The sequence below is a fragment of the Pavona decussata genome, unplaced genomic scaffold (assembly GCF_977016875.1).
Source record: "Pavona decussata unplaced genomic scaffold, jaPavDecu1.1 SCAFFOLD_226, whole genome shotgun sequence".
NCBI classification, from domain to species: Eukaryota; Metazoa; Cnidaria; class Anthozoa; order Scleractinia; family Agariciidae; genus Pavona; species Pavona decussata.
This window is the reverse complement of record NW_028145631.1, coordinates 261,052-280,028: the sequence shown is the minus strand read 5'-3', so window position 1 is coordinate 280,028 and position 18,977 is coordinate 261,052. Positions and strand designations below refer to the sequence as shown.

The 18,977-nt window shown below is 39.0% G+C and overlaps 1 protein-coding gene across 2 annotated transcripts; it reads right to left on the bottom strand.

The window, feature by feature from the left end:
- Positions 1–1,367: 1,367 nt before the first annotated feature.
- LOC146458868 (uncharacterized) lies at positions 1,368–17,773 on the bottom strand. Of its 2 annotated transcripts, XM_085090198.1 has the most exons (7): positions 17,546–17,773; positions 16,682–16,808; positions 11,834–11,932; positions 6,419–6,568; positions 5,786–5,908; positions 5,206–5,277; positions 1,368–4,607 (listed from the first exon to the last, which is right to left on the bottom strand). In XM_085090198.1, the coding sequence occupies exons 2-7, from the start codon at positions 16,775–16,777 to the stop codon at positions 2,100–2,102; spliced, it is 3,048 nt and encodes a 1,015-aa protein (XP_084946324.1). In that variant the 5' UTR covers positions 16,778–16,808; positions 17,546–17,773; the 3' UTR covers positions 1,368–2,099. The 2 variants fall into 2 exon arrangements, with proteins under 2 accessions (XP_084946324.1, XP_084946325.1); XM_085090199.1 differs by lacking the exon at positions 5,786–5,908.
- Positions 17,774–18,977: the final 1,204 nt, after the last annotated feature.

Sequence of the window (18,977 nt, the reverse complement as noted above, 5' to 3'; positions counted from 1 at the left end):
AACAACAAACACGCGTCTGCCAATTTGTTGTTTCGAAATATTTTTTCTCCGAGAGCGATTTTTGTACGACCACTCCCCATTTTTTTTTTTTTTTTTGTTCTGTAACTTTTCACTGCAATTGAATATGGCAAAACGCAGACACGCTTTTTTAGCGCTTTGGGCCCGGAAACTGAGGAGCAAATTAAATTAGCGAAAACAAAATTCACTTTGACTTGTAGTTTTCAAAAGGTGATTCCGACGCTCCCATTTAGAGGTCGTGAAAACTTCGATAATTTATTTTATTTCAAAATTATTGGTATAGTTTGATAGCCAGCTCTATAAGCTTTAATGATATAGGGGTTTAGGTATCTACAGTTTAAACTGGACGCGCTACATCGTTAGGACGCGAGACACCTCTGAAGGTATACGGTAACCTTAAGCCTGAAAACCACAATAAAGGTACTTACGGGTTTCTGGCCGGGTAGGAAAGGGAGTGGAGAGGGGGGGGGGGGGGATAAGGGGTGGGGAAGCAGAGGGTATTTTGGGTTGACCCCACCTCACAAACCGTCGTCTTCATTTCCAGGCCCACCAGCTTTCGGATCCTAAAATTTATGGGCCGAAATTCCAAGATTGGTTGGTGTTCGGCTAATGAGGTGTCGGACACTTGTAGTGGTTGCATAGTAACAGTCTCCGCCAGACAACAAGGCGACTTAATGTGTTATCTAAAATGCGTCGATCAATTCGAACCTTCAACTTCCCCCCCCCCCCCCCCCCCCTTCTCGGGTATACCCCGGGCATTTGACCATTTTCCGTGCCCGGGAAATTAGGCATTTGGCCTTCCAGAGGGTGAAGACCTTTCTTCTTGTCTGGCAAAATACACGTGGTTCCTGATTCATGGTCAAGTTCAATGGGGAAAACTGGCTTTTGTGAGCGATTGGCTTACTAAAAAGGGTCTTAGCTCCAGTGTTTTCGAACGTTTTTATAGAAAATTTGATTGAATGCGAATGAACCAGTTTCCAAATAGTTTCTACCAAAAATTGGAACATTTGTTCTTGGGGAGGGGCATTTTATCATCAAATTCGGCGCTAGGGTAGGGCCTTTTGGTCCTATGGGGAGGGAGGAGGGATTTGAAATTTTCGTAATTACCAACCAACGAAACGGCCAAAAACTTTTAAATGTCAAGTTGACTTCATAACTGACGAATGATTAATCATTAAAACTGATGACAGGCAAGTTAACAGCTGGATGTTTCCAACCTCTCATCGAGACCAAGACTTTATATCCTGTGAACCAAATACGATGCAATTGTTCGGCACTTACTGGCTTTTCCATCTGTGTTTTAAGCTGTGAAACATCTCGGTCTCCAATGATTTAACACAAGACACTCACGCAGTACAAATGTTTGTTATTCAGATCAATTACCTTTTCAGTTAAAAAACAGTCAACATCAACATTATATGATGAAAAGAATGCTAATCTGTATTTTAGAAGGTTTAAAGTCTCGCTGACAGCGGAAATGCTATCTTGACTTGACGAGTCCAGTTTTACTGAATTAAATATAATATATATTAAACTTTTTGTACAATGTCCTCCATTAAGAGAATTTAACATGTATAATATATATATCTCTCTTTAGCAACATATTTTTAAAATATACAATTTGATCCTAGGCTATTTTGCAAAATTAATATAATTAAAAAGTATATAAATTTTTCCCTCCGCTATTTTATAAAAAATATGTTCAGTTCCAAAATATAAATCTTTTGTCATACCTTACGAACTTCATCATTCCAGGTTAAATAGTCTATAACGGGGTATTTTATTAACGAATGTTCACTTGGACAAACAAGGGGGGCATTTTATAACGTATGTCAAGTAAGAATGCACCCTGAAAGTGAATGGATTTGCCCACGTTTGTTTGTGATTATTCCAATGTGACACGAATGTTTTTCACTGAACCTTGTCAGCGTTTCTCACATGTTAGTCGATCGGTGTTCACAATGAATTCTACGCAATTTACTTCGTCCACTTTAGCTGAGAGGTCTTTGATGGGGGACTTGAGGATTGACAACTAAGGCATCAGTGAAGGTCACTTTCGCTGAGTGGACGATTTCCTCTTCTTAAAAAAACTCCTTCAAATGAGGTCTTGTTTTCCACTCGTCACTCCGCTGACTTTTCAAAATTGCCTTATACAGGATTGTCACTAAGAAAGGAAACTCTCGGAGGACAAAGTAGTTCTCAAGCTGCTGCTTAATCGGCTCCGGATACGAGTCCAACGGATGGCTATAAACATTTCTGATGAACCTTACGAGTTCAACAGCAGATGTTACGTCATACGTTCGATACGTGTATCCTTTTGTCACAGCCTGGTATAGAGACTGAATGCGATCCGCCCAATTGTTATTGCGTGTGTTTGGGCAATGATTGACGTAATCATATTCTAGACTGGTTTCCACATCCGTCAAAGGGCGTCTCAATAACAATTCACATCTGAGCTCTGAAAATTCCTTTTGAAGTCCCACGTTTACGATAAAGTTTACCTTCTTGTGATCATCCCAGAAGAATGGAAACTTCAGCACGTCAGCCGCTGTCGGCCGGTGTTTTGGTCTGACAGAAAGCATTTCCTCTAACATACATTTGGCCTCTGAAGTTAGGGAGGGACAGAAACGTCTTCGGTTCCTTTTTATATTGTCCTCTGTCTCCTCAAGGTTCATTGCTAAATCTTCAGAATACGAGCCAAATGGATGTTGATTTCCAGTCATAATAGCGTGGGAAACAAGACCTAAGCTAAAAATATCCGAGGATTTGTCGGGCTTTTCCGGTTTCTTTCTCAAGCACTCATGGGCCATCCAGCACCTTGTTCCAGTCTGCTCCATCACTGTTTCGGATTGACCACTGAAACTGATCTTGAAAATCAGATTTGGCCACGTACGGTACAAAATGTTTGACGGTTTGAGGTGCCCGTGTATTATATCCATTGAATGCAAGGACGCTAGGCCAGAAGCAACGTGCTTACAGGCGGTTGTTAATGCATGTTCAGATACGTGGTCAGAACTCAGGAATCCATTCAAACACCCCTCCATGAGTTCATAAGCCAGGTACTTAAAATGACAATCACTTGCACAGGAGATGTAGTTAACAACATAAGGACAATCTGACAACTGTAGGAGGTACCTCACATCTCTTTCTAGCACATCCCCCCACTCTTTCCTTCTTGTTATTTCAAACCTCTTCAGAGCAACTTCTCTTCCATCTTTTTCATCCAGAGCGGCGAATACCACTGAAGAAAATGAGCCTCCTCCAATGTGATTCTTGTGGAAGTGATAACAGCCAACTTTGTCAGAGTTCGTACCACGAGCAACCTCAGCCAATGCAGGTTTATGTTTTATGGACTCTGGGATCCATTTTATTTTGTTGGGAAAGTTGACCTTCTCTATCTCTTCATGAAGGAGATTACGAAGATCGATATTTCCGCCGAGCATTTCTTCGCAGGTTTTCCCTTGACCATCAGGGAGCGTTACGTCAGCATGGTACTCACGGAGTAGGCTGATTGCATTTCTCATGACTTCAGAAGTACCCGAATCCAAGATTCCAACTTTCTTACACACCATATGCAGCGGAGTTTCATTGCATTTGTTTTGCAAGTTAGCACTCCATCTCTTCTGAAGCAGATACTCACAGATAGATTGGGCGTCTTCGTTGTCGATAACACAGAGAATGTGCAGTAGTGAGTTACCTTTGCAATCTCGGTAATCACTTGCAGATTCAGCAAAGCCCGCCAGTTCGTCTTCTTCAAAAATTGCCTTCATAAGATTCAAAGCACTTTTGAAACGGCCTTTTTCCAACAGCACTTCAAAGGGACATTTACTTTGTTTGTTCTTATAAAACGGATCCATTCCAGATAGAAGACAGTGTTTCCACCGATTTTCTTTGACCATATCTCCTACAAATGTGCCAATGAATTTGTGGAGAGGTGTATTTCCATGAAGGTCTTGGGCACTTGTCTGTGCTCCTTTTTCCACTAAGAAATCCACAACTTTCCAACTCTGTGAGAGATGAAGGGGCGTTTCACCGTTGTCGTTTCTTGCATTGGCAGCCCCACCACTTGAAGTGATTTTAGCTCCGATTTCCATGACTTCAGGGATTGGTTTATTTAAACAGCTTCCCCACAAGTGTAACGGAGTGTTCCCGTTGGCATCTCTGGAATTTATTTGAAATCCATATCGCTGCAAGATTTCTAAACAGCACGAAACCAACTCAAGACATTCATGAGGCTGGAAAACCCCAGTTTGCAAAAAATTCAAGAGCAAATGCAGCAGCGATCTGCCCTCTTCATCTTTTCCTTTGGCACTTGCTCCTGCTTCTAAAAGAAGGTGCCAAATTTGCATGAGTCGTTTCTCAAAATGCGGGTCACAATATGAATGATCTTTGGCAAGGTGCAGACTGTACAGGAGTGGAGTCTCCCCATGTTCATTTCTACTATTTGGACTGGCGGTTGTGCGGAGAAGAGTACCAATGACGTCTATCCAGCTTACGAAATCAGGTAATGGACCTGTCAGGGCATTTTTGACAGCTTGGAAGACACAACTGCAGACAAAAGTGCCTTTCCCATCAATTTTGGCTTCATCCTGCAATAAAAAGTCCATCAAAGACACATTTAACTATTAACTGATTTTATTCTTATTTCTGTTGGTTTAAATTTCAGTTTCTTCCATTACATTAAACTTTTCATGGTTTCACGAATTACATTATACTTCCAGCCTAGTCTTGTATAAGGATGCACTCCTCGTAACTCCCTTGCAGATTTTTTTCCTCAAAATAAGATTTGATGTCACTCAGTGCCAAACGGGAGGCAGCATAGCAATTGCAATGCAATGTTGAAAGAATTTAATTAATTAATAAAACAGATCCCTAAACGACATTTAGTACGATACAAACTAATAATCTAATATCGAGGAACCAATCACTGTGCACAGATGCTCATGTTCAGGCAAGGGGTGTTCTATAATATTAAAATAGAGATGAGGACGTTCATGGGCGTAACTATATGTTTGTGGCCCAACTCGGTTGTGGTCGTTGGCTCTTACTCTCTTTCTGTTTGCATCTGTTGATTGGCCAGAGTATTTACTTAGGTGTTGGTTTTCTGACACTCAACTGAAAACTGCTCTTGCCATTAATAATACGATTCGCATCTCTACACAGGAAGCAATTTTTGCGTGCACTCACATTGGTACTGCTTGTTTGGTTGTCTGGTGACCCCTGTATTCCCACATTGCTTGGTTGGGCTGAGCTGTTTTCCTTGAAAGAGACAGACATTAAATTCAGTAACATTAACAAATCGAATGTGGTTTGGCCTTGTCTGTACTCTTATCAACAATGATATTCGTCATCACAGTGGTGAAAATGTTGTGGACTCGCCGAGTGAGTCCACAACAAATTTTGACCACTGTGATGACAAATATTGATGTCGATAAGAGTACAGACAACACTAAAGCATATTCGATTTGTTTTTTACCACAATATCAATGTCAAAGAAAATTTTTATAATAACTGTCAAAATTTCCGCGCGCTGATTGACGCGAGCAGCGTTGTCTAGACTCTTCTCGACAACGGAAAATTAGCCAATCAGATTGCGAGATTAGAAACAGTTGTGGTAAAATATGTCTATAGTTAGAGTAATAAATAGCTCAATATGATCATAATAATAAACAAAATAATAGTTTCAAGTGCAGAGAAGATTTCCTAGTGAAACAAACTAGCAGTGCACTTTAATCGGTCACTAGCACTAAAAATATTCAGTATTTACATTGGTACTCATTGTTTGGTTCTCTAATAACCCAGGTATTTCCACATCCCATGGTTGCCCTTCTTGGTTTTTCTTGGGATTAGGTGTCACTGTCTCATCAGCAGCTCTGACTGCGTTGTTTTCCTTGAAAGAGACATACATTAAATTTAGTAACAAGACTGTAGTTAGTGCATGTAATTAAACAGCTCAATGTGATTGTAGTTAAGGCTTTTCATCGATTTCAAGGAAAAAAGGCCTGATTTTTATACAGGCTATAAGTGGCTTTTTTATTTTTCTTAGGGTCACTACATCTTGTCTGACATGAATCTTGAGATGTCATTCATGCATGGTTAGAGAAAATTACATGTATTTGTCTCTTACCCCCGTGAGTTAATGCATTTAGCACAGAGCACTAGCTGGGACATTTTCCAGATGGAATTGAAATTAATTTTAGAGGTGTTGGTTTTTGAAGAGAGGGGAAAACCGGAGTACCCGGAGAAAAAACCTCCAAGCCACATAAGACGCAGAGTGCGGCCAACGAACCCGGGCCAGTCACATTGGTGGGAGGGGAGTGCTCTCACCACTGCGCCATCTGCTACCCCTGAAGGGAAAGGAAAAAGGGATATTCGTCATTGTACGCCAACTATTTACTACCGTGCTGTCCGATTGTTGGTTCACTGATTCTTTAGTTAAATCGTCATTCGTGGAACTGTTAGCTTGAACCTTCTTCTTCTTCTTCTTTTTCTTTTTAGCTGTAGGCTTGGGTGTCTCAGTCTTCACAGGTGTTTCTGTTGACTCCTGTGCCTTGAAACAAATGGAACAGCATGTCAGTGATGCAAACTGATTTACAGTGGTTTTTCATCAATTTCAACGAAAAAAGGCCTGTTTTTTATATAGGCTATGAGTGGCTTTTTATTTTTCTTAGGGTTACTAAATCTTGTATCACACGAAGAGATGGGATGTATGCGTGGTTAGAGAAAATTTCATGTATTTGTCTTTTACCCCCCGAAATTGCGTCTCTACAGAGGAAGCAAAGAAAGCACGCACTCACATGTTCCATTGCCTAATTACTATAATAATCACTATTTAGTAGCTAAAGATAAACACTTGGGAAACTCGTAGCCTACACACATTGTAGTTTTAAGAGCAATTCTCCAGGAAAGTGTAGCAAAGTTGGAAATGAAAAATTTTAACCCCTCTTCAATTTTTGTGTGTAGGTAGGTTACCTTGGGGGATAGACAAAAACAACCATATTTGGATCGGCAGATGTATCGTTGCTATGGTAACTGCACTATATGACGTCGGCCTTGGGACCATGTTTTGAGCAAAAGTTCCACTCTCAAAAAGTAAAAGTGAATGAGTCTGGTTCTTGGGTGCATGTGAACCAATTCAAATAAAATTCATACAGATGGTAGAACCACTCTCCCAGTTTATAAAATTTGCCGTTACAATAGTTTAGGTTTTATAAACAAGAAGAAAATGCTCGTCGTACTATTTTCCTGTCAGCCATTTAGACAAGCGGGAAAAACAAGCACAACGATATTCGTTATTTCTCCGAAAGTACTCTTTCCACATAAACCAAATTACTGTAGCAGCAGAGATTACATAGATATTGACGTTTCTAAATATTATAAAATCAATTTGGGGAAAACTATACTCTGGCCATGGGTGCTGAAGACACCTGGGACAAATTGCAAAAAAATGCAAAATTGGTAATTTTGAGAGCTCTAGTATTTAGCTCAAACAGGCTTTAGAGAGAGAAAATCAGCTTCAAAAGTATCTTTTATCATCTTGTCTGCTACCTACATTTAGTAAATAAGGTTTGGCCAACAAATTTGATGAAATATAAATTGATACAAAACCTACCTTGAGAGTTTTTGGAATTTCTTCAGGATGCTTTCGTCACGTGGTTCTCTCCAGTGTCTCTCCTTCGCACGTTCCGTCTTTTTGACCAAATCTAGCGCAGACTAACAGTTACTCCCATCGAATATCCAGTTTGCTGTGTTTCAGACCAGGGATGATGATACAAGTAGCCGGCATACACTTGACAAAGAATAGTTGACAAAGTCCAAAACATGGTCGTAATGCTTGCGATTTCTGCTGTCGAGCACCTAAATTCATCAATATTATTCAGCCAGGAAGTAAAGTAAATGTGTCAAGATCGATGTACAAAGCAGATGCATGCCTTTGAACAATCCAAAGTAACGGCTTTGGCTAAAATCGAGTCAGATATTGCAATTGTTGACAAGCCAAGAATGGTAAATAAACTGAACGCATAGGTCGGAAGTCCGAGAAGCACGACTGCTGACCGGATGAAACACAATGTAATGGGATGTAACACCGGATGTATGTGTAATGATATCCTCTTGTAACGGGGTTGTTTCACAATGGCAATGGTGAAGAAAGCCAATAAAAAAGCAAAAACAGAAAACAAAAAGAAAACAGAATAACCAAATGAAAATAAAAACAAAGGAAATGAAGCTCAACTGAAGCTTGGGTGAAAATTGAACGCATGATCATAATAGCCGCACCCCAAAAAAAGATTGCTCTTTAGACTGTGAAAATGCAATTACAAATTCAGTAATGATAAACTATTTGTGACAAGAGAATGAAAAATTCGCGCGTGAAATGTTACATTTATTTACCTGCACGGCAAAGAATAAGATCCATTTCGTCACCGATTTCATCACGGCTTATACTAAGTCCGTAGGCTTGCACGTGCCTGGAAATATCCCTTTGACATTGACTGAGTTTTATATTGTTTCCACTGCACTCACAAACCGAAACGTCCCTTTCAGGATTTGAAAGAGACCAACTTTCCATTGTCCCGACCAGCCGGATATTTTCCTTCGCACAACGATATGCAAATTTCCCTTACAGTGGCACAAATTTACGTCCGGTCACCCCTCCCCCGACCAAAAAAAAAAAAAAACAACAGCAAAATAAATAAGAAAGAATGCCAAAATTTGGGCAGGTATTAGGTACTGAATGTGAAAATTTATCGGCTTGGAGAGGACTTATTTATTTCTGGAGGAGAGGTGGGTCAAAAATTCCAACTTCGTAACTTCTAATGTGTACGCTAATACCCCAGATCAGCGATGTATCTTACATGCAGGCCATCCTTAACATCCAATAAGCAATGAATTAAAAAAACAAACAAACAAACCCAGGAAACATGGGCGGCTTATGTGGTTGCGTAAAACGACTAGTGAAGCGCTTTTATTCTGTCCTTTTTATTCACCAGTGTAAAACAGTCATAAAAGCGGAATAAAAGTCATCTTTTTATCCCTCTATCAATGATATATTGTACCAAAAATATCTAAAGAAGAGATAATGCCATTGCGACAATTAACCGAAGCTACAAAAACAAACAAACAAAAAGCGCATATATCGCATTTAAAACTACATCCGGTCAGCAGTTTTGCTACTCGCATTTCCGGTCTACATACGTTTGGTCGTAAACAGGTCGTAAACAACGATTTCTTTGCTTCTCAACCATGCACCACGGAATGTACGGCTTGATTTACCCAAAGACTTCATTCAGAATCGTCGCAGACATGCATTTGCTCAGCTGTGATCTTGATGCTTCTATTTAACTTCCTGGATGGATTGTATTGATGAATTATTTCGATACTTGACACACGACTGTGTTCGACCTGTTCAACTGTTCTTTATTCGGGTTAATGCATCATCATCTTTGGTCTAACAGTAGATGTTCGGTGAGGCTAGCCAGTTAGATTTGTCCTTTCCGCTAGAGTCTGTGCAAGATTTGGTCACGAAAATGGAGCGAGTGAACTGAGGAGAGACCCATCCTATACCACAAAAGCATCCTGAAGAAATTCCCAAAAGTTGCAAGGTAGGCTTTGCTTTAATTTATATTTCATCAAATTCGTTGGTCAAAACCTAATCAATCAAATGTAGATAACAGATAAGATGAATGAAAAAACCTCTGAAGCTGATATTCTCTATCTAAAGCCTGTTTGAACCAAATACTGGAGACCTCAACATTTCCAATTTTGCAATTTTTTGCAACTTACCTCGGATGTCTTCAACACCCATGGCCAGAATATAATTTTCCCCAAATAGATTTTATAATATTTATAAACTTCAATATCTATGTAAGCTCTGCTGCTAATTTGGTTTATGTGGAAAGAGTACTTTCGGAGAAATAACGAATATGGTTGTGCTTGTTTTTCCTTCTTGTCAAAATGGCTGACAGGCAACATAGTAAAACGAAGATTGTCTTCTTGATTATAGCACCCAAAATACTCTAACGGCAAATTTTATAAACTGGGAGAGTGGTTCTACCATTTGTATGAATTTCATTTGAATTGGTTCACATGTACTCGAGAACCAGACGCGTTTATTTTTACTATTTGAGAGTGAATTTTTCGGTCAAAACATAGACCTCAGGCCGACGTGATAAAGTGCTGTTTCCATGGCAACAACGCACCTGCCGATCCAAATATGGCTGTTTTTGTTCATCCCTTCAGGTAACCTACCTCCACACAAAAAATGAAGGGGGCCCGTTAAAAATTTTCATTTCCAACTTTGCTTCATTTTCCTGGAGAATTGCTCTTAATGGCCTTCTGTAATGTCTTTGGACTGCAACAACAACCACCTTAAAGGGACTATGTCAGCTGGGGGACATGCGCAGTAGAGTCCTGTTGAGACTAATTTGCATATAACTGGACGAGATATTATTGTTTGTCCGCCATTGCGTCCGTCGTGTCGATCGCACTTCTCATGCGCGGAGATACATCTTCACGTGCCTGCTTTGCTAAGCTTATGGAAACAGACTGTGCTGTCATTGAAAGTATATCACTTGAGTTAAGTTAAACCGCTTGATTCGCGTTTAATGTGCTGTCTGATGTCTGATGTAAATTATCGGTCAGCTTACCTTTGCCAATACAGAGATAAATAATGACTTTCGTGTGAGTTTCTTTTGTTTAAATGCCGATCCTTGCAATTGCAAAACTACTGGTGCTCGAAAAACTACGTCCAAAACCCGCGGTTGCCCCTGCAAAACTGCGAAAGTACACTGCACAAGACTGATTTATTTAGTTGTGGCACGAAGAACGTGTCGGCTTGTCAAAACAGCGAGAGCGGTATTTGTATTCATGCCTGATTTACACTCATCATCTGTCAATGCATTCACAGCGATATCGAGGTCAAGGTCAATAACTATCCAGGCAAATCCTTCGATGTCCTCGATTCCAAACTTTATGTTTTGTGCCGTTGCTGTCGTATATTCTTTTTCGGCCGCAGCCAGAACGACAGCCGCCGCGAGTGGACATCGCAAATCCACGTTAATAGAGCTCCAAGAGGAAACGATTTCAGAAATATTGCAACAAACAGCTTCTGTAATTACTGAGGAACGTTTGTAAATAAAAACTTTAGCCAACTTTCCGAAGATGAACGCGATTCTGGCAGATGGAAAGGGCTTCAGCTTCCTAAACTCTCCGACGGTATTTGAAAAAGTTGGGCCAACGATTTCAAAGTGGTTCTATCAACGCACTGACTCTACTGCGCATGTCCCCCTGCTGACATAGTCCCTTTAATATACCTTTGGGAGTGTTTATAGCACAAGTGCTAGTGGGGCACGAGCATTGACTTGAAATACAAACTACAGAATGAGGGAAATAATAAAGAAATAAAAAGGGTCTTTTTTGGGCGGATAAAACTTTACAAAATGATCAGGTGGCTTGATAGCTCAGTTAGTGGACCACTGTACTGGTATCACAGAGGTGATGGGCTCAGATCCCATGCAGGCCTGAGTTGATCTTCAGCCCTGCTATTTGCAACTGCTTAAAACGCATACAGTTACTAGTCATAACAGTAACAGTCTTCCACATGTTAAAAGTTGTATCTTTTAATGATTATCATGTTATTAGAATATAAATATTATTATGCTGAAACATCTGTATTAAATTAACAAACTGGATTACTCTCTTATTGATTGTGAATGCACAAGGAAACCAATGATAATGGCTTGTTAAGTATATTACAGATAAATGCAATGTCATGATGGTGATTGAGTTATTATCACAAATTCGATCGACAGAGTACCTTCATGAAATGTCCTGTTTCAAAACATGGATCGCTGCATATCAAGAAGGTATCCTCAACTCCATGTTCAGATCTGATATGGTGAGACACCTCCACTGCCTATAATAACATTAAAGAGAAAAAAATAAATAAATAAAATGAAAGCTGATTGACTGTGAGATAACTGCGAGACATAATCACCCTCACACCCGGTAACTTGGAACACATGTTAACTTAGCTTTCGGGATCCAAAAATACATTTAAGTGTTCAAACCCCTGACTCTGCAGAATTTTTATCATGTGACAAAATGTCCAAAAAGAACACACTGGCAGTTCCTAACCACCGTCTTGATTGACAGTGGGGCCTTGGCACTTTATTTTGATGGCCTCTCTAATCCCACTTTTCAGGATGTCAGTTTCCCTTGGAAAGAATGTTGTTAAAGACATGTCCAGGGAGTGTCCCGAGTTCTCCAGATGTTCCCCACAGCTGTTAAGGAGGCTATACTGGTGCTGTTGTGCTCCTTGAACCAGTGGTTCCAAAGGCTCTTTGCCCAGGTCTCTCCAACGTAGCCTACTTCCCAGTTCTCACAGTGAAATTTGTAAACCATCTTGCATTTCTTTTCCTCTGTGGCCGTACATATCTTTCAGGTGTAGCTGTTGTTGTCTAATGGTGTCGACTGGCATATGGTATGCTCCCACCCCTTGTGTGACTTCATGACTAGATCACATTACCTCAAGTGGCAAGACAAAAATTGACATCTTATTACTTGACAAAAATTCTGCGAAGGACTCTAAAGCTTGTACACTTAAATATATTTTTGGATCCTGAAAGCTAACTTGTTTTCTAAACTTCAAATGTCACACATAGCTGATAAATAATATTACTGCAGCCAAAATGTCAATTACTTAAGAAGTACATTATTTTGATACCGCACAATTTTGTGATATAAAATACCACATATGATTTAAAACATAAATTATTATACAAAAAATAATGATTCTAAATAATTATAATTTAATAAAAAAAGGGCACTGTCAACTATTTTTTAAGTGTCACTTGGGAAAATCCAAACTTGTGTGTTTTATGGGTAGAATAATTAGCAATTATTCACCGAAGTGGAGGTAAATATCCATCACTTTCACCGACACTGAGGTAAATAATAGTTTTAGTATGTACCACACAAGCTGAATGACTAGCCGACCAAAACATTATTTTATTTCTGGCAATATACCGACAAATGGTATGAAATTTTAAAATCTCGCACGCCACACAGTAAGTGATTTCTTGTCGTAGAAAGTTCCGTCTCGCTTCCTTGCAGACAAATAAAACTTTTGGAGACACTTGTTAAGTTCCTACAGTGTAATTTTTTCAATTTTTCTCTGAAATCCATCTTGTTGTTGAAACCATACTGAAAATATTTATCATGTTTCATTGTTTTCATTGTAATTTTAGTGCTCGGCAGTTTTCGTAAACAAGGGATTGTATTTTCAATTTTTTGCCTTAGAATATGAGGTTGAAAAGATTAAATAACTTACCATTTAATGCCGTCAAACCAAACTTGTTGCCATTTCTGCTTTTTTTTTTTTAACAGCCACTTCGTTTATCGAAATAATTTCCTCTTAAGTAACCGTGGCGAAACGGGAAGCCATCTTGTTTCTCTTCAGCTGCTCGGAGGTGAATAGTACTTGGCTAATCACCTCCAAGCTAGCCAATCAGCGCGTGCAAAAAGCACTGTTCACTTGTGTGGTATATACTAATTATTAATAATGGTATAAAAATCAAACTGTTCAATAATGTCCATGCTAAATGTTGAAAATTAAATGACCAAGGAAGATTCAGCCAAAAAGGAAAATAGTCACAATATTTCCACTGAACCAGCTATTTGACCTTACCAGAGCATAACACAGCAAATTACTGGCTCAGATGTAACAGCTTTTTACACATGGTGACACAACACACAGCCAATGAGCTGACTTGGAAATTTCCAAGACCAGTGTTACCCTTCAAAATTTAATACTCAAGCCTTGAAAGTCTGTTCTGGATTTTCAAAGACATTGAGGACCAAGTATCAAGTTTAAAGTCAAGACTGCCAACTTACATTAATTATTTTGACTGCTACTGAACACTCACATACACATGCCTGCCAAATTATTTTCGGATGTAGTATGTTGTGCAACCATTTTTAGTTCAATAATGTTGTAAAGTTTAGTGCCCCGCATTAGTCCAACACTGTAAGTTATTTGTAACTTACATATTTGTTGTAAGTTGTACAACAATATTATGTTGGAACGTGTCACTGTACATGTAGCTAGCTTTTGGTAAAAAAAAATAATAAAAAAATAATAATACTGTAATAAAAAAAAAAATGAAAAAAAAGATAACAATAATAATAAATAAACAATAGCCTCCATTTGGCGCGAAAATATGCTCAGATATTTGTCCGCGGACATTATCTGTTCCGAGAAGCGAACAGTTTTCCGAGAGCGAAGCTCGAGGAAAACTGTGAGCTTCGAGGAGCAGATAATGTCCAAGGACAAATATCTGAGCATATTTTTAAAGTCAAATGGAGGTTATTGTGTTTATTATCCTTCAAATATTTTTCGCAACATGCGGGAATCTCGCAGGAATCGGCAGGATCTGCCATTCTGTCATATGTCAATCACGTCAAAGTTTGTCAGTTGGCTTCCAAAATCTCCACATCAGATTTGGCTTCAGGTCGAAAGCGTTTGTTTGGGGAAAAGGTAAAAAATTTTAAAGGAAAGTAAACTTGTTTAATTCCGTGAAAGACAAAAGCAAGATACAAGTGGCGGATAAGGTTACAGGGAATCAAACTGCCTCTCGAGAACAAGCTAAAGATCACTGAAAGCGAAAAACTGTAAAGTATCGCATTCCGTAAAAAGTGTAAACTGCCGTCAACAAAACAGCCGGAGCTTTGCTGTTCTCTTCCTTTATCTCGTGTTCAATTGGAGCAGAACTTTATATTGAAAATACAATTGTGGAATTTGCTAGCCGAAAACGACCTGTGAAGAAATCGAAGCTGAACCTGCAGTCGAATACGACGCCACCGGTTGTTTTTGCTGGATTCCATCAAAGCGCTTTCTTTGCTAACTTGACATTGAATGGAGTCAGCAACGAAGTCGCTCACAATCACTGTGGATTAAACTTGTTGCTCGAGAGTAGGACAAGCTGCTTCTCTTCATAGAGAATTTCGACATCTTGGGGTATCATGGCTGGTTTTTGTTTCGTGGACGAGATTTTATGTTTGCGAGCGATCTCGACCAGGTGAGCATTGACAGCATCATTTACCGGCTTGAACTCTGTCAGTAATGGTACTGAAATTTATGTTTTCGTTATTTAAATTCCTTATATCCAGGCCAGCACGAATTGCTCTCATTGAATTACAACTGTAATATTTGCCGTCGTGTGAGCGAGCTTCGAGCTTATTAATTAAACTCGTTTAATAGCTTGTTGATGGCTTTCTCATTTCGCCAGACTGAAAGAAAACCATAAATACTCTTAAATGAGATGGGCTAAAACTTTTCACCTTTCATATTTTTCAGTTTTACCACATTTTCAATTCAAGGACTGTTGAACAGAGTTCAGACCAAGAGAAAATGTCGCAAATACGAGCTTGAGTATTTCAACGTTTCGTTTACGAACAGCTTACCGTCAAAAACGTTAAGAGGGTATGTTGTTTTCTGGTGCTGGTTTATCTAACAAGCAGGTTTATCTCTCCTTCTGTAACAAAAGCAAACCGTTCTCCCATCTTGACATTCATTTTAATTGCAAACTTGACGCTCCTTGAAGTTTTTGAAATTGGGGAATATCACTTGGGGAATATCCTCGGATATTCCCCAGTTTTAGCTGGGGTATATTCGGTCACGTGAGGCGTTTAGACCAATCGCGCGCGAGCGAAAATATTTGATGGATTATAATAATAATAATATTAATAATAATAATAATAATAATAATAATATAACAGGAGTACAAGAAGGCAACAAGGGTTTATTATCCAAAGGAGTCTTGAAAAAAAAAAGTGTGAGCTGAGAAACAAATTGAAGGGCTGGGGGCATAACCGCCTTATGTCGAATGTTGGGCTGTTTTTTTTTTTCGGATATGTCTCAATTTTTGCATGTGGGCTTCGTTGTTGTCGTTGTTGTTCGTTGTTGTTGTTCAGCGAAACAAAAGGTTTCTTCTGTTTCTCGTTCAACAAAAGATCTCCAAAAGATGCCGCTAGGAAAACTGAGTTTTTTGCATACGTTTTTTTCTTGAAAACGAAGTGCAAACCAACGAAAAAAAATACAGGGCAGTGTTTGTTGGCTAAAACGAAGCCTACATGCAAAAATTGAGACAAATCCGAAAAAAAAAAAAAAAAAAACAGCCCAACATTCGACATAAGGCGGTTATGCCCCCAGCCCTTCAATTATTGTCTGTATATCTGTAGGTGTATGAAAATTAATATTGTTGCCCCATAAAATTCTGATTCTGCTAAGTACTGTGCAAATGAATACAACACAGTCCAAATTGCTTATCAAAGCCTTACAGATAATTTATATACATCAACAAGCCAATTACAAAGATCTTAAGTTTTCAAATTCCTTCAGGTTCCAAAAGGGGCAAAAGCTGAACCTAGGGCTCCAGTTTTTCAAGAAAAAAATAAGGGCCCTAGGGTTTCATGGCTTTACTCCTGAGGGCTTCATTCACCCAGAATCAACAAAATTTTTCGTCCAAGCTCTAGGTAGGGTGAGGCTGTGGGATCGGCGATAACCACAGCAACCATTTTGAGGTTCCAGGACAGCTCCAGAGACCTGCCTTAGAGACCCTATATTTTATATTTCACAAAAAGAAATAAATAAAATAGAATGTACCTTCTTGTCCATGTAGGCACATCTTGCAATTGGACAATGAAAATGATATGTTGATGTGGCATCATCATCTAACTTCTTATTCCTTTTTTTTGACATCACTGTTTAGTGTTAACTGTCCTTCTAAGCACTGTGGAGCATAAAATTAATGGCAATCAACATAACTGTATTAAAAAATCAAACACGATTAAGTCAAAACTGGTTCCCTCATTTCAACTGTTAATAATGTTATCGATGGCTTCTTGGATTGATATATTTGTTCAACAGTGGTCAATCAAAAGGAATTTTTTTAAGGAATAATCACCAGCTTAATCAATGGAAATTTAAGAACTCACAGCAAAGAAAACATGCTCCCAGAAAAGATTGTAGTTTTGTCATCACAAATCATCACCACAAGTACAGACTTTTTTGGAAACAATGAAGCACATCCAGGAATTTTCCTCACAAAAAATTACAGATTTGATTGTAAATTTGTACTGAAGTAAGCTTAGCATTTTAATTTTATTACCAATTCTTCATTTTCCTAGCAGTTCAGGACAATAACTTCATGCACGTCTTTTGCATCCTGAGTCAAGTTTGATTCAAGCTTAAGTGTTTAATACTGTATGTTTCTTGCCACATTTTCCTGCACTTTAAGCCCATTGTAATGTAAGACTTATATGGTGTTCAATGTTGCTGTCAGATACTAACAAACTTTCCAAACAATAATATTGCAAAACCCCAGCAGGTTGTACAAAAAAGTCAGAATAGCTCATACCCTACTGACTCCAGACTAAGTCTAAAATGTCAGACACTTGAAATTTGAGACTACTGCAGGTAGCTAACCTAACAACGTGTAAAGGACACGCACAAATAATGTTCACTCACATAGAAAGACACAAACGTCACGAAACGTGTGCAAACCTTCACTTGCAGACCCCGGAATCTTCCTCAGGTAAGCTGTAAACATCTCCTTCTGATGAGCTCTCTGAATGAAAAATACCAATTTTTATACAAACAGTCTCCTGAAATACACTTCAACGTCTAAATTTAACAGATTTGAGCAACGATGTCTAAGGATTTCAGTTATTATTATAAAAGCAATTACGCCTATACTTTACCATGAAAATCCTCCATGCATGTTGGAAAGTACTTCATGTGAAGTTACTTTCTTCAGTGCTTGCTTACTTGAAGTACCTTGCTTTTCCAAAAACGAAACCGCTGCCCATGTCACCTTTTTGCGAAATCTTGCATCGGGAAAGAAAATTACTTTTGGAACACTAGCAGACACATTACACATTTACACATTTATTCTATATAAAGCCCTACATTTACAGAAGTATACTTTTTACAGTATTTACAAACAATACTTTAATTTGTCCAGATTTGTGACACTTTCATTGAAAACATTAAAAGCTGTAAACCAGCCTGTCAAAAATGAGATATAAGTTATTCTTACATTCACATTTATTTCATAATCCTTAATAGACAGTTGATACCCAACGCAAGAGCACCCCAGGTTGCAAGTGGACTATTGTAGGTATCCGTCTATTAATTCTTTACTAAATCTTTAATATTTCTTATTTCTCAGTAATTTTACTAATCCCTCTAGGAAAACTATCTCCTCCCAAATATACCCAAAAATTCAAAAAAACACCCCACAACATAGATTCACGGGATGAGCAGAGAGTTTTTGTATTGCTTGAAACGTGAACGAGATATTTCCATTAACTGCCGATTTCAGCGGCGTGAAAACGGCTTTCAGGTTTACCCCCGCCCCAAATTGAAAAGAATACCTATGCAAAATTGTGTCTATTGAACATGTTTTTTTTTTTTTAATTTATTTTTAACTACATCAGTAGGTTTTGTTCACGTCCCCGCGTCCCGCGTCCTCGAACTCGCGTCCTGACATCCCCGTCCCAGAGTCTCCGTCCCACTTTCAGGCACAGCCGCTGAGTCATGCTCGCTTCAATCTCCTAATTTGGGCTCTTTAATTAACTTAGGTCTTCCTGTTGAAAATTTACATTTTGGGTACAGGTCGTAGTAAGAATCACGGAGGCTCCACTGATACTATTAAATGGAAAAAGTAAAATAAAAATAATTAAGTAACTGCTCTGAATTTTCGCAGAACAAGACCTGAATGTTATGTCACGTATACTAGTACCTCAAACCCACCATTTTGAGCAACTGTTGAAAAGGTCGTTCAAGCCACACCTCATTATCCACCGGAGAGACTGGGGTTGTCTGCCGGGACGAGGTGGTCTGCTGTTGCGTACGTGGACCCGAGGCTGCCCGCTACGGGAAAGTTGACTGGTCTGTA